This window comes from Microplitis mediator, chromosome 1 (assembly GCF_029852145.1).
Source record: "Microplitis mediator isolate UGA2020A chromosome 1, iyMicMedi2.1, whole genome shotgun sequence".
Classification (NCBI taxonomy): domain Eukaryota; kingdom Metazoa; phylum Arthropoda; class Insecta; order Hymenoptera; family Braconidae; genus Microplitis; species Microplitis mediator.
Genome location: NC_079969.1, coordinates 10,946,598 through 10,960,833, shown reverse-complemented (window position 1 = coordinate 10,960,833; position 14,236 = coordinate 10,946,598). Strand labels below are relative to the sequence as shown.

General features: G+C 26.4%; 4 protein-coding genes across 8 annotated transcripts; 2 read left to right on the top strand and 2 right to left on the bottom strand.

Moving 5' to 3' along the window:
- Window positions 1–70: 70 nt before the first annotated feature.
- On the top strand, window positions 71–2,736 carry LOC130676847 (39S ribosomal protein L43, mitochondrial). Its single transcript, XM_057483344.1, has 4 exons — window positions 71–320; window positions 383–489; window positions 550–755; window positions 2,560–2,736. The coding sequence occupies exons 1-4, from the start codon at window positions 184–186 to the stop codon at window positions 2,674–2,676; spliced, it is 567 nt and encodes a 188-aa protein (XP_057339327.1). The 5' UTR covers window positions 71–183; the 3' UTR covers window positions 2,677–2,736.
- Window positions 2,737–3,012: 276 nt separating this feature from the next.
- Window positions 3,013–6,132, bottom strand: LOC130676788 (glycerol-3-phosphate acyltransferase 3). Its single transcript, XM_057483298.1, has 8 exons — window positions 5,766–6,132; window positions 4,869–5,174; window positions 4,645–4,794; window positions 4,424–4,558; window positions 4,113–4,346; window positions 3,917–4,032; window positions 3,501–3,851; window positions 3,013–3,408 (listed from the first exon to the last, which is right to left on the bottom strand). The coding sequence occupies exons 1-8, from the start codon at window positions 5,916–5,918 to the stop codon at window positions 3,321–3,323; spliced, it is 1,533 nt and encodes a 510-aa protein (XP_057339281.1). The 5' UTR covers window positions 5,919–6,132; the 3' UTR covers window positions 3,013–3,320.
- Window positions 6,133–7,060: 928 nt separating this feature from the next.
- Window positions 7,061–10,293, top strand: LOC130676766 (myb-like protein I). 4 transcript variants are annotated; one of them, XM_057483264.1, is made up of 5 exons: window positions 7,061–7,616; window positions 7,690–8,339; window positions 9,111–9,640; window positions 9,718–10,025; window positions 10,101–10,293. In XM_057483264.1, the coding sequence occupies exons 1-5, from the start codon at window positions 7,538–7,540 to the stop codon at window positions 10,166–10,168; spliced, it is 1,635 nt and encodes a 544-aa protein (XP_057339247.1). In that variant the 5' UTR covers window positions 7,061–7,537; the 3' UTR covers window positions 10,169–10,293. The 4 variants fall into 4 exon arrangements, with proteins under 4 accessions (XP_057339247.1, XP_057339262.1, XP_057339270.1 ...); XM_057483279.1 differs by having other exon boundaries at window positions 7,073–7,597; window positions 7,672–8,339; XM_057483287.1 differs by having other exon boundaries at window positions 7,074–7,597.
- On the bottom strand, window positions 10,290–12,770 carry LOC130676806 (protein unc-50 homolog). Of its 2 annotated transcripts, none has more exons than XM_057483318.1 (5): window positions 12,559–12,770; window positions 12,103–12,394; window positions 11,038–11,224; window positions 10,697–10,830; window positions 10,290–10,617 (listed from the first exon to the last, which is right to left on the bottom strand). In XM_057483318.1, exons 2-5 carry the CDS (start codon window positions 12,383–12,385, stop codon window positions 10,376–10,378), a joined length of 846 nt encoding a protein of 281 aa, XP_057339301.1. In that variant the 5' UTR covers window positions 12,386–12,394; window positions 12,559–12,770; the 3' UTR covers window positions 10,290–10,375. The 2 variants fall into 2 exon arrangements, with proteins under 2 accessions (XP_057339301.1, XP_057339300.1); XM_057483317.1 differs by having other exon boundaries at window positions 12,487–12,766.
- Between the last annotated feature and the right edge of the window lie 1,466 nt (window positions 12,771–14,236).

Below are 14,236 nucleotides of genomic sequence, written 5' to 3'. Positions count from 1 at the left end.
GTACACGAATTTGAACACCAGATGTCAGGTTTGAATTTTTTTTAAATAGGTTTTTGTTTTTATTTCTTTTACCTCTTCTTCAATCACCGCTTATTAATTGTTATAGGTTATATTTTAGTCAGTTTTATTTTTATGGTGATAAAAAATATATAAATATTAAAATTAATTTGAATTAAATATAAAATGTCAAATCATCACTTATTATTAAAATCGGGATTTTTACGTGCGCCTTTGAGCAATGGAATTGGTCGTTATGTTGGACAATTACAAAGAATTACCTTAAAATTTTGCAAAAGTCATCCTACCAGTAAAGGAATGAGGTAAATACAAAAATTATTGTCACATAAATAAAAATTAATTATTTTTATTTTTATAACCATAGAGATTTCTTGGAAAATCATTTAATAGATTACGCAAAGGAAAATCCTGGTGTTGTTGTCTATGTTAAACCTAGAAGACATAGAACTCCTGTTATTGTAGCTGAGTACTGTGAGTATTAATAGCTATAGTTTTAATGATATTAATAATATATCAATTTATCAATATTAGTAAATGGTGAGAAACACTGGGTTGCTGTTAAAAATTTTGAATTCCAACACATTCAGAAATGGCTTGAATTGATGCGTACTCAAGCTCAAGATGGATCAAAAATGAGATTACGTAAAATGTGGCATACTGAATTTCCATCAATTCAAGGTCCTTGGACACCATTTACATTTGTTAATCCTATTGTCAATATTACCAAATTTCCAGACGTAAGTTAAGAATTATTGATTATAATTGTAATGTATATATATTTTATTAAGCGCCAAGTTGATCAAAAGCAATATGTATTAAATTCAACAATATGAATAGAATTACATCTATATGTTTTATCAAGACTATTTTGTCTCTTAAAAAAATAGTATACATCTACTATTTTTATTGAATAACTTGCTGAGGGTGTTGGTAACTGTTCAAGTATTTTATTTTGAACATAGCAGTTTCGTCTCAGTGCTCATATCAGAGTCAATGTACACTTGCTATAGACTGCTTATTACTAATACGAGATATCTATATACTGATAAGTCTGATACGTACACTGAGAGTGGATGTATATGATTTTTTGAAGAGACAAAATAGTCTTGATAAAATATATACATGTGAATATATTCATATTGTTGAATTTAATACTTATTGCTTTTGCCCAACTTGACGCTTAATAAAATATATATGGAGAGATCCATTACTTTTCAACGAAAGTGTGCGCTCGTGGATCACCGATTTGGACGCCGATTTTTTTCTCGAAAGTAGATCAGAAAAGAAGGTGATCCTGAAAATTTGAGCTCAATACCCCTAAATCCGGCCACTGGAGAATTTTTTGAAATTTCAAAAAAGCCAATTTGGTTATTTTTTGAAATTTGTATCTCAGCTTCTATATAACTTATAGAGGCTTGTCCGGCGGCATTTTTCTCTGTGTACACTCTACTTTCAAGAAAAAAATAGATATTTGCTTTAAACTAATATCTGGCTTAGTTGGGAGCTTCCAACTGAACCACTGATTTAGCAAAACTTCCCCTTTTTTTTAAATCCTTCATATCTACAGTCTTCAGAATAGAAGGATAAATAACAGCTGAAATTTTTTGTATATGAAGTGTATGAAGTAAATATTTCGTGTTTAAGACTGCTGCGATCGACCCTATTACTTAATACGCTACTTAAATAAGAATCAACAGGAGTAGCATAAAAAATTTCAATCAGGTATTGATAACAAACTTGAAAACAAATAAATAATTCATTAGATATACGAAAACTGATTCGCAAAAATTATTTTAAACAAAACAATTTTCGTGATATTTGAAAATTTATAACTTGGATCCAAAGTCGATACCAAAGTTGAAATTTTCAGAGCTTCTTAGGTATATAACAAAGCAACTTTCCTGAAAATTTCCAGCAAATCGGAGGTCCGACAAAAAAGTAATAATTATCTGAAAATAGCGATTTATGAAAAATTGATCGGCTTTGGATGGCCGTATATAAACCAAATCGAAGCAATTAAGGAAAATTACGGTAGATATCAACAGAAGACACCTACACAAAAAATATCAGCTGTCATTTATCTTTCTACTCTGAAAACTGTAGATATGAGAGGATTTTAAAAAAAAGGGGAAGTTTTGCTAAATCAGTGGTTCAGTTGGAAGCTCCCATCTAAGCCAGATATTAGTTTAAAGCAAATATCTATTTTTTTCTTGAAAGTAGAGTGTACACAGAGAAAAATGCCGCCGGAGAAGCCTCTATAAGTTGTATAGAAGCTGAGATACAAATTTTTAAAGATAACAAAAAAATTAACTTTTTTGAAATTTCAAAAAATTCTTCAGTGGCCGGATTTAGGGTTATTGAGCTCAAATTTTCAGGATCACCTTCTTTTCTGACCTACTTTCGAGAAAAAAATCGGCGTCTAAATCGGTGATCCACGCGCGCATACTTTCGTCGAAAAGTAATGGATCTGCCCGTATATATACTTTATTGATTATGATTTTAATTTAATAATAATAATAATAATAAATTCGACAATTATAGGATCAACTTGGAGCAGCACCAAAACAACGTAAAACAGCAACAGAAATTCTATTGGAAATGTACAAAGCTGAAAAAAGTAATCAGACAAAATTGATTGAAAACAATAGTAACAATTGAATAAATAATTATTCTTAATAACTTTATAATGATAATAAATAAACGATAGTAATAATTATATTTTATACATATATACAATTTTTTCGATCAACATAAAACATACTTTTATTAAAATATGACAAAATCAATAATATAAATAATAATAATATTATCCCTGATCAAAATTCACATTACTGATTAATTGTTAAAATATATTAACAAAAAAAAAAAAGATGAAATTTACTCTACATAGGTATTAATGGATTATGATGATATCATTGAATATAAAAGTAGCAAAATATATTTTTTCATAATTTGGTTTGTTCTATACGGTAACAAATCACGCGGGTGAATGTGAAAAAAATATAATCTAACACAATTATTATTAATAATTTTATGTATGATAAGGTGGATTTAAACAATACTTTGTACGAGAAAAATCACATTAACTTACGAACACACACACGCACACACAATACACAAAAAAAAAAAAAAGAAAACCCAGTGCCATCACATATACATTATTAACAGTTATCATACATTACTCATTAATAATAATAACTTTTTTTTTATCAATTAGACCAGTTTTAAATTATTTAGTTAAATGAATATAATAATAATAATGATGGTAATTATTACTATTATTATTATTATTATTATTATTATTATTCTACTTTCAGTCGTTTACTTAATTCTTCTTGTTGTTTTTCTCTCCATTCTTTTTTCGGTTTATTTCTCTTTAACTGTCCATCCCTAAATAAAAGGAAATAGTCATTAAAATTACACATAACTAAACAAAGAATTGAGATCATTATTAACAATACTATTTTTTATAAAAAACAAACCATTGTAGATCAACGAGGCCCCCTTGTCGTGCAATTACAGATTTAACCCGATTTGCAAAATTTATAGCACTTTCATCTTTATCTCTGTACATTGGTGGTAAATACCATACGTCACATACAATTGCCCAACTGGACATCATCATGTACAAATATTGCAACATTGAATATCTACTGCTATTCCAAAAAGCATCCCCAAATCTTGGATCATATTTAATAGCTACTGGATAGATAACACCACCAACTTCAAAGCTTCCTTTTTTAAATTGCATAACAGATGTGTTATTTATGCAAGTCCCTTCGGGAAATATAAGAATCGGTGGATTTGTTGGATCAGAAATATGTTGCTTTAGTCTATAAGAAAATGTAAAATTTTAATAAAAAACAATAAATATAAAACATATAAAAGCATAAATTACCTTTTAGTAACAGCTTCACGATCTTTGACTTCTGATCGCTCAAACCAAATATGTGGAGATGCTCGTGCTAATGCTCTTTGAAGAATTCCCAAAAATCCTGCATGACGTTGTCCAATCTAAATATAATATAATTAAATTATTAAAATTAAACTTCAAGATACAAAAAATAATAAAAATATTTTTATACACAACTTACTAATGAATATGAATTATCACACATTAGAACAAGTACATCAATAGGTGAGGTATGATTAGCCACACAAATACCTGTTATAGGCTTATGCTCTGCATTGTGATAATTAATAACCGATGAAAGAGCACCAGACAATACAGCAAAACACATCATCGATACTTTATGATTAAGCCAACGTTTGAAATTACCTTCTGGTATGTAACCTACTATTGCAGTACATATGGTTAACCACATTACCTATTAATTTAATTAATTAATTATAATAAATTTTATAAAATTTTTCGTTATTATATAGATTTATATATATCAAGTACCCCAAAGAAAAAAATAAATATCCTAAGTGGTAAAAGAAAAAAATATCTTAAACAAAATCCAAACATCCATATTACTGTTAATTTCCATGAAATAAATTCATAATGACGATTTGTACGAGTTAGTAAATTCCAATTCTGTAATTATTTAAATTTAATTAATTATATGTATATTATTTATTAAAATATGTATATATATTATATTTATAGATTTTAAATCTTACTTTCAATTCTTCAGCTTCAAATCGCGATGTAACTTGATCTTCAATAATAGCTTCAACACCGGCTTTAATATAATCAAAACAAAATGTTGGATCAAATACCGTATGTAGTGTTTCAAAAGACGATTGTCGTTGATACCTTTTTAAATTATCCTTAAAAGTAAAAATTAAATAAATCAATTAATCATTGTATTAAATATATGTATATGTAACAACAATACACTTACTGCCTTATCATTTGGATCAACATTAATCTGACCATCATTTTTATTTAATTTATTATTATTACAATTATTTTCAGTTTTATTTTTATTTTGTTCAGGTTCAGGTACAAGAATTAGATCTTTTGATCGTGCAATAACAGAATTTCCCAAGCATCCATTTTTAAATTTAATATCATTGTCATTTTCAAAGGATGAATTAAAACTATCATTTCCAGAATTTAACTCGTTACCACCACCCTCATCTTTATTATTTTTTTCATCATTAAATTTTCCTTGTAGTCGAACTTTTTCAATATTTAATCTTCCATACTGAAAATAAAATTAAAAAAAAAATTAATTAGTTTTATAATAGCAATAATATATATATATATATATATTTAAATTTACATATCAAGCCTATGCCTCTACACTTAAATTTGAAACAAAAAAATGTTCTAGTGTACACGCTCGAATTATCACTCGAGAACTTTGTACCGTGTAAAAAATAATATCGTTAATTAGTTGTTTTATAATTATGTATGTATAGACTACTTACAACTTAATAATGATACTGTGGTGTATAGTTTCGTATTTTTTACAGATGCAATAAAAAATACAAAACTTAATTATTACTATAATTATATAAATAAAACCCTTTAATTAAACTAATTTACATATTACTTAAGCTCTTAAATAATAATAAAACAATGATTTTATACAAATTCGTATACTTTAGTATTATTATTGTAAAATATTTTATGCTGATTAAATTTCTATATTAACAATTATAAAAGTTGTAATATATAATATTAATAAATTTATTTAAAAAAATGATTAAAATAATAATAGTACAGATAATAACAGCAGCAGCAGGCATGATGTGTTACCAGGTATGTATAGTGTAAGCATTAAATTACTTACTTCAAATAATGTAAGTAACATCTTGATATAAAGTTTACGTATACCAAGAGATTTTCCAATTGATGCAATAAATATAACTCCGAGTAATATCATAAAAAACGGAGTTAATAAAAGAGAAAATGCAAAGGACACCGCTGACATGAACAGCACCATTTTGGATACTATCGATACTTTTATCAATGTGTTTATGTCCTCCTGCGTCCTGCCTCTTCTGTTCACTCTCCACTCTGTTACTCTCACTGTATTTTGTGTTATATGTATACAACATATAATATATATGTTTCATCCATCCATCCATCCATACTATATGTATATTATATACTTTTTTTTTCTCTCATCATCATCATCATCATTGTATTGTCTGTATTTTTGCGCAGACGCTTTTAACTTTTCAGCCCCTAAAAAAAAGACATATAAATATGCATACCATGAATACATGCATATATATAGGTATATAATATATGAAATTTATTACCCCGCTCAGCTCCCTTGAGTTGGCGGGTGGGATTCGAGTTTTTGCAACTTCTTTTTAACAATTAGTTTGTTCGTCGTTTGTTCTTCAATGTTCGCTATAAATAATTATTTGTTCGTTTTTTTTTTTTTTTTTTTTATTAAATTATTAAAAATTTATTTGAAGTTAGCGATGACTATACCTATTTTAAATACTATTTATTTTTTTTTCCATTTATCTTGATTTGTTGGGAGTAACGAAAATTCCCACTTGTGCAAAGTCCCACCTGGTTGGCAGCATTGTCATATGATACTAAACTATAGATGTTGATAAAAGCATTTCTAATTTTATCATGCGATAAATCAAGCGGGAATTTGCACATCGAAAAGTCCCACTAAAGAACTCAAGTACGCAAAATTAAAATAATGATTTATAAATTGCTTTTATTTCCTATATAGGAATTTGATTGATTCTAGATACCCCTGGAAAGTGATATATCTTTAATTAAATGAACTATTGTTGTTATTAATTAAATTAACGTAATTCAAACAGGTATCAAGTGGGAATTTGAACAGCGCAAAGTCCCACTAAAGAACTCTAGTAAAAATTAAAATAATGATTTATAACCCTGATACCCACCTTTAACCACAAGTTAACATCAAGCTACTGCCGTATTCTGAAGCCAATTAAAAGAAAAGTGTTGGAGAGCAAGCAGTTACCTTTAAGTTGACAGTGAATTGTCTGTAACTTGAATTCAATTTGACTACATGTGTTACTGTCAGACAATGATGTTAAGTTGTTTGAAAGTTTCACTTCAAGTGTTTCTGTCAAATTACATTCAGATGACGGCAGTTGATTTGCATCAACTTGCACGCAAGAGTACTTTCCAGTCGAGGCTTACCAGAAACTTGTCGTTAAGTTGACCGAAAATATTTCACTGCAAAACTTGCTGAGCAATTATATTTTTGTTTCCTATACCTTGATTAAAAACTACGATTGAAACCAATGAATTCCGATTGAAAGTCTATCGGATTTCAATCGGAATTCAGCGGTTTTAATCGGAATTTTTAATTAGGGTTGTGTGTAGTCACAATACAGTCAGGAAAGACCGAAAATCACCGACAATTCCCGACAGCGACTTGCTCTCTGAGGAGTAGACTTTAGATGTTTTTGAATATAAGCAGCTCAAACAATCTCATAACCTTACTATTTAAAAAAAAATTATATGTCGAGGATAGATATATTATTTTGATGTTATAAAAAATAAAAAATATATAGATATAAACTAATATAAGATATTAAAAAAATAATTTTAACGACAATGGACAAATCTGAAATTGAACCTAGAAAAAATTTGTCGAGTCCAATACCTGGATTGACGGTAAACATTAATATATTAAGTACTTATATTATATACAATATATATTTATATAAAAATATGTCTTTAATAAATAGTATAAAAATTTTATTAAGTACAGGATAGAGCTATAATAATGCCAGATATACCTGAAATTTCATTATTTTCCAACAACTGTTTTTCACCGGCTCAAATTAAATCATCAAATTGTCATAATTATTCATATCAACAACAACAAAAACAAAAAAGTCGACCTGAGTTATTACTAATTAAAGAACAATGCGGTACAATAACGATTCCTAATAACAATAGTTGTAGATATGAAAATAAGAAAAATAATAGTAATAATAAACAAGAAAATTTAAAACAATTAAAATCAATGCCTGAGTGTACGCCAGATGAATTATTCAATAAACAACAGAATGGTCATGATCTACGATTCAAATTTTACCAAAAGCTTAAAGAAACTAAAAATATTATTCCTGTATCTACAAATAAAATATTAAGATCTAATGTTGGACCTGTATATAAACATATATCTGAGAATTATCTACAAAATAAATCTTCATCACTTAATAATAATAGTAATAACAACAATTCTCAAATTAATTATGATAATTTAAAATTACTATTGTCATTAATTAAGTCACAAAATCAACAAATAAAGTCATTAAAAATTCAAATTAAAGCATTACTATCAATTTATGAAAGGGAAAAATATAATAAAAAAAAAGTCGTATTACTTAATCCACATGGAAATAATTTAGTAAGTATTAATTTATCAACACATATATACTCATCCAAAAAATTAAAGGAACAAAAAAATTTCATAATTTTTTTAGTGATTTTTGGAAGGCTGTATTTGTGTGAAATATGGTGATATGAAAAAATTTAAAAAAGCAATTTAAAAAATTTTCTTAATTTTTTTTGTTTTATTAATTGTATCTACGGGCTTGAGTAATTTTTTTCCAACAAAAACAATGCGAAATATTTATCACATTGAAGATGAAAAAAAAATTAAATTTTTTTTTCAAATCAGGAATGAGGCTTGTAAGAAATTTATTCTATTTATCAAAGCTGCTCTTGAAAGTACTGTACGACCATTAGTTGCTGAGATATCAATAAAGACAAAAGGATCCTTTTTCATTTGAAAGTCGATATCTCAGCAAAAAATTGTCGTACAGATACAATAAAAAAGTGAACTGTCGCTCAATAAATTTGCTAAGTTTATCATTGGTTTTATTGGAAAACAATTACCCATGCCCGTAGACACAAAAAGACAAAACAAAAAAAGTTTTTAAATTTTTTTCTCCATCTATTTCATATGATTACTCAATAACTGTGGCTCAAAAAACGATTTGCCAGATCTTCGAACAAGAGATTTCAAGCTTTAAATTACTTTTTTAAATTTTTGGATACGATCATGTTTCACACAATACGGCCTTCCAAAAATCATTAAAAAATTTATAAAATTTTTTTGTTCCTTCAATTTTTTGGATAAGTATATATATATATATATCGTATTATTTATTTACAGGAATTAACTTCAAATGACCCAAAATTACAAGAAACAAAAGTATCGATAGGTGTTATGACGAGTTTTGAATTTACATTAAAAAAAAAACCTAATGAATTAACAACGTCTAAGGCAATTATTAATTTGTCATCAAATAATAATAACAATAATAATAATCTGAATGTATTAGAATCAAAAATCAATAGTCCAGAACCTGTAAGAGTATCTGAAACCAGACTTATAGCAAATTCAAATAGCAATAAAAATAATGGTGATGATGAATGTTTGCTTATTGATAATAATAATAGTAAGCCAATGGCTAAATCATCATCTAAAGTAGGATGGACTTTTTACAATAATATGATGTGTCAAGTAAATGAGCTTCTTGATACTCAAAATGATATTCAGTGTCAACAACATCATTATCATACTCAACAATCATTTATTCATGATAGTGGACAACAGAGATCTATGATGCAACAATGGAAGATATTTAAAGCTACTATGACAACTGGATTGACTGACGATAAAATGATTTCTTCCGATGAAAAGTAACGAGTTTTTATAATTTTTTATCTTTTATTATTTTTTTACTATTAGTTTATTTTATTATTATCGTTTTACACAGAACTAATTATGATTCGTCGTATTATCCGAGAGTACATTATAAACAAAATATTGTCCAGACTACTAATTCAATAATTGATGATAATACAAGCATTCATATGCGTGCTCTAGCATTTAAATATCTTGGTCATGGTTATGATACTACTAATCTACAAGGATTAAATAAATTAATGAGCGTTATTGGTAGCCCGATTAATAATGGTGGTAACAATCAAGATACATCAATCAATAATATCATCAACAATGAACGATATCGTAATTTATTAGCTTTAAAAAATACTGATGAACCATCAGGATTTAATTACGAAGGTATATTCAATTAATATTAAAATAAACTTATAGATTACATGATTATTTTTAAAAATATTTATTTGTTTATTTCAGGACTGAAAGAACATCAACAAAATATTTTAGATATTCCAGTATTGAAACGTCAACCTAAATTATTGTAGTAAAAATTACTATCAGTCATATGTATATACATTGATTAAAAGTTATTTATATACTAAAATTTTTTATTTTCATAGCATTTGTATAATTATTAAAATTTTTAAATAATAAAATTAGTAAATGTTCAATTAAATTATTTATATAAATATTAATTTACAATAATTATATTATACAAAAATACACAATACAATTATATTAAAAAATATAAATTATGAAATAACACGATCAAGGTAAAAATTAATAACTATTTTACTCATGTTAATACCGGCACATAAAAAAACAATATAAATTAATAGGGCTATTGGTAATGCCCAAAGAATACCGGCAGTACGATGTAATATTTCAACATTAGCATATCCTAAGAACGTTATATAAATATAGTATCCTATAGATACTAACCAAAAAGTATTCCCAAGAAATCTTGCAGAAAAAGTATCATAATTTATAAAAGCTATTAAAGAAATTAATTTAATTAATAATAATAATAATAATAACAATAATTGAAACGTTAATGATGATTAAAAACTTACCAGGATATAGAAAAATTTGTAGAATATCAAGAATAATTAATGGTGGGAAAAAAGCATTCAAATGAATATCAAATGCGTATCCCCATTCTACATCTTGTGTTGAATCCCGTCTTAAATAATGATTGCTTATAAACCTGTTAATAATATTATTTTTTAATTAAGAATTGGATTAAATTACTAATTTAATTTTTTTAATGTTTTGAGAACATTTTTTATTTTTTAATATTTATATTTCATTCGTGTACTATTTATAAGAAACTAATCTACATCTGCAAATATACATATTATATATTAATATGTTATAACGGCTAATAATAAGTTAAGGATATAAAAATATTTACCAAAATAATGTCGCAGTACATAATCCAACTCCGATACAATCAACTAACGTTGAGTACAATAAAAATTTAATAAATTGTAGAAAACTCAATCTTAAAACAAGAGCAAATGCTAATGATGATACTAGGAGCCAACAGCCAAGTAGAACTAAAAATGCTGGATCATCTCGTGCAAATTGTAACTTTGTTTCTAATATAAATAAATAGATAAATATGAATATATACATACATTAGGGTGGTCGTTAAAAATTAAATTTTTTCAGACGCCCCATAAAAATCTTCTTTCTAGTGAAAAAATAATTGGGGAATTCGGTTTCTTCTTTTGAAGTAAAAAGAACACGTGCCTCAGGACGATCAAAGTTCATTTCTTCGATACAATCGCGGTTTTCTTTAAATGTCTCATGAAATCTGCAGATTAAAGGAAAAAAGCATGGGAACAATTTTGTAGGAAATTAAATTCTTGACTAAAACGGTTTTTTTCATTTATTTTTATAAAATGTGTATTTCCGAAGATATTTTAAAAAAACTTTTTTAGATCTTATCAATTGAGCACTTTAAGGATTACGAATGTTAAAAATAACGTTTTTTCTCAAATATAGATAACTTCGTAACTCGTAACATATCAATCATTAATGATTGTTATGGTTTCTATATACTTAAAAAAAAGTTATTTTCAACATTTGCAATCCTTAAAACGCTCCATTCATAAGATCTCAAAAAAGTTTTTTTAAAATATCTTCGTAAATACAAATTTTATCAAAAAAAAATGAAATCAACCTTTTTTGTCAAGAATTTAATTTCCTACAAAATTGTTCCTACGATTTTTTCCTTTAATCTGCATATTTCATGAGATATTTAAAGAAAACCGTGATTGTATCGAAAAATGAATTTTGATCGTCCTGAGGCACTTGTTCTTTTTTACTTACAAAGAAAAAGCCAAATTTCCCACCTATTTTTTTTTACTAAAAAGAAGTTTTTTATGGGGCGTTGGAGAAAATTTAATTCTGAACGACTACCCTAATATATATAATGATGATTATTTTTAATATTTAAATAATAATAACATACGTTTGCGATTTTGAAAATTTCTATAAACTTTTTGAGGTGATATAAGTAAATATATTATTTGCCAAATGGCAAATTCAAAATCCATTTGCTCAAATTTAAGTAATTTTCGTAAATATTTATAACATTTAGATGCTCCACCCATACAATTTCGATTACGATAAGTTATTGGATTCGGCAATGATGATGATGATGATGATGAAAGAGATGAATTAAAAAATCCACCGGAAAATTGATTTGGTGATAACGAGCGTGGAGTTGCTGGTGGTGACGTTGAATATTTCATTATTTATTGCTGTTCAAATAAATAACAATTATTTATTAATTAAATTATTTTTTTTAATTTTAAATTGAATTCTATTACAAATGTAATATTTAAAAACAAACCTTGTATACACTTTACTTGCACAAATAGGTTAGAATATTGTAAAAATTACGATTTATTCAATACTGACGTACTTGGATTACTTTATCTGTTTTTTCTTTTAACTTAAATATTCAATGTATGTGCGATAATTATCTATTTTGTTATTAATTAATAGCAAAGTTCGTAAACATTCCAGCAATAATCTATTATGATCCGATTCAACACGATTTATATACATATGTATACATGTATACATACACACACACACACATATATATATATACAATATCGGTCATTAATTCTTGCGCGGTAGCATAACATCGGGAAAAAAAAAACTTCTCTAAAGGAAAATATGTATCACTTTTTTATACAAATATTATCTATAAAAAAAAAAAATTGTAAAAAAAAAATACAATATTTAAAAATATATCTATATTAATTAAATGTAAAATTATAAATATGAATTGTAAAATAAGTGAATAAAAAAAAGTCCCTATAAAAAAAATCTCTAGATTTATAAATCACTAAAAAAAAATTACAATAAAAAAAAAAATTCCTACAAAGAAACATTTGCATATCTAAACATCTACTTAAAAAAAATATATAAAAATGAAAATCTCTACAAATAAAATATCTATAAAAAATCGGCTGTTTTGGAAAATCTCTATAAATCATCACATGTACAAATAAATATCTGAATAAAGTATAACCTCGAGAACTGGAAGCATTGCCACCACGTGCTCATAATCATGAATAAGTTCGTGTTGTAATATATAAGTATAAATAATAATAATAACAAAAATTATGGTTATTATTATGTTATTAAGAAAAATATAATAAATAATTTTAAACTTATAATAAGTGACTTCGAAAAACGTGAAAGATTCAAATCTGATAACTCCAAAGCACTGAGCCTGTAATAATTCATATAATTTTAATTTTTTTAATTTTATTAGTTAAACTTTATTTGAGAATATCATAAAATTATTATTATTTATTTTATAATTGTTAATTTTGTTTGACTTTCAAGCCGTATGCCAGGATTCGATGAACGTCCAAAAATCACTTTTCTTTTTTAACTTCCCGCTAAGAGAATCGACGATTTTCGAAAAATTGGGAAGTTATTGTTTTCACCCCGATTTTCGAAAGTCGAGTTTTCATCAGATGTTGACGTTTTGAGGTCCTAGGAAGCTATTCTAACTATTTTCAGAATGATGTCCGAGTGTATATATATATATATATATATATATATACTAATGCAAAAAATTAAAGGAGCAGAAAAATTTTATAAATTTTTTAGTGATTTTTGGAAGGCTGTAACTTGGTGAAAAAAAATCGTATCGAAAATTTAAAAAAAGCATTTTATAGCTTGAAATCTCTAGTTTAGGTGTATTTTTTCAAAATTTTTTAAAAGCTCCGATTATTGCGCAAACATGAGAAATACCGCGAGCCAAAAAATTTCTAAATTTTTTTTTTTTTTCGAAGAGCCCACGGACCGCGGAAAAATTCTTTCAACTAAACGAATGCATACATCGTTTAGCAAATTTATTCAGCTTCAATTTGGTTTTTTTTTTAACCTCGTAGGTCGATTTGTCGCAGAGATATCAGCCTTCAATTGATTATGATTACACAATTAAAGGAACAAAACTTGCTCCTTTAATTGTTTAGCTAAACGTTGATCGATGATTCCCAAAAAACGGTACGATAGATCAATTCAAAAATTTACAGGGGTCTTGGGGGTACATTAAGCTAAAAAAGTCCCTGGCAACA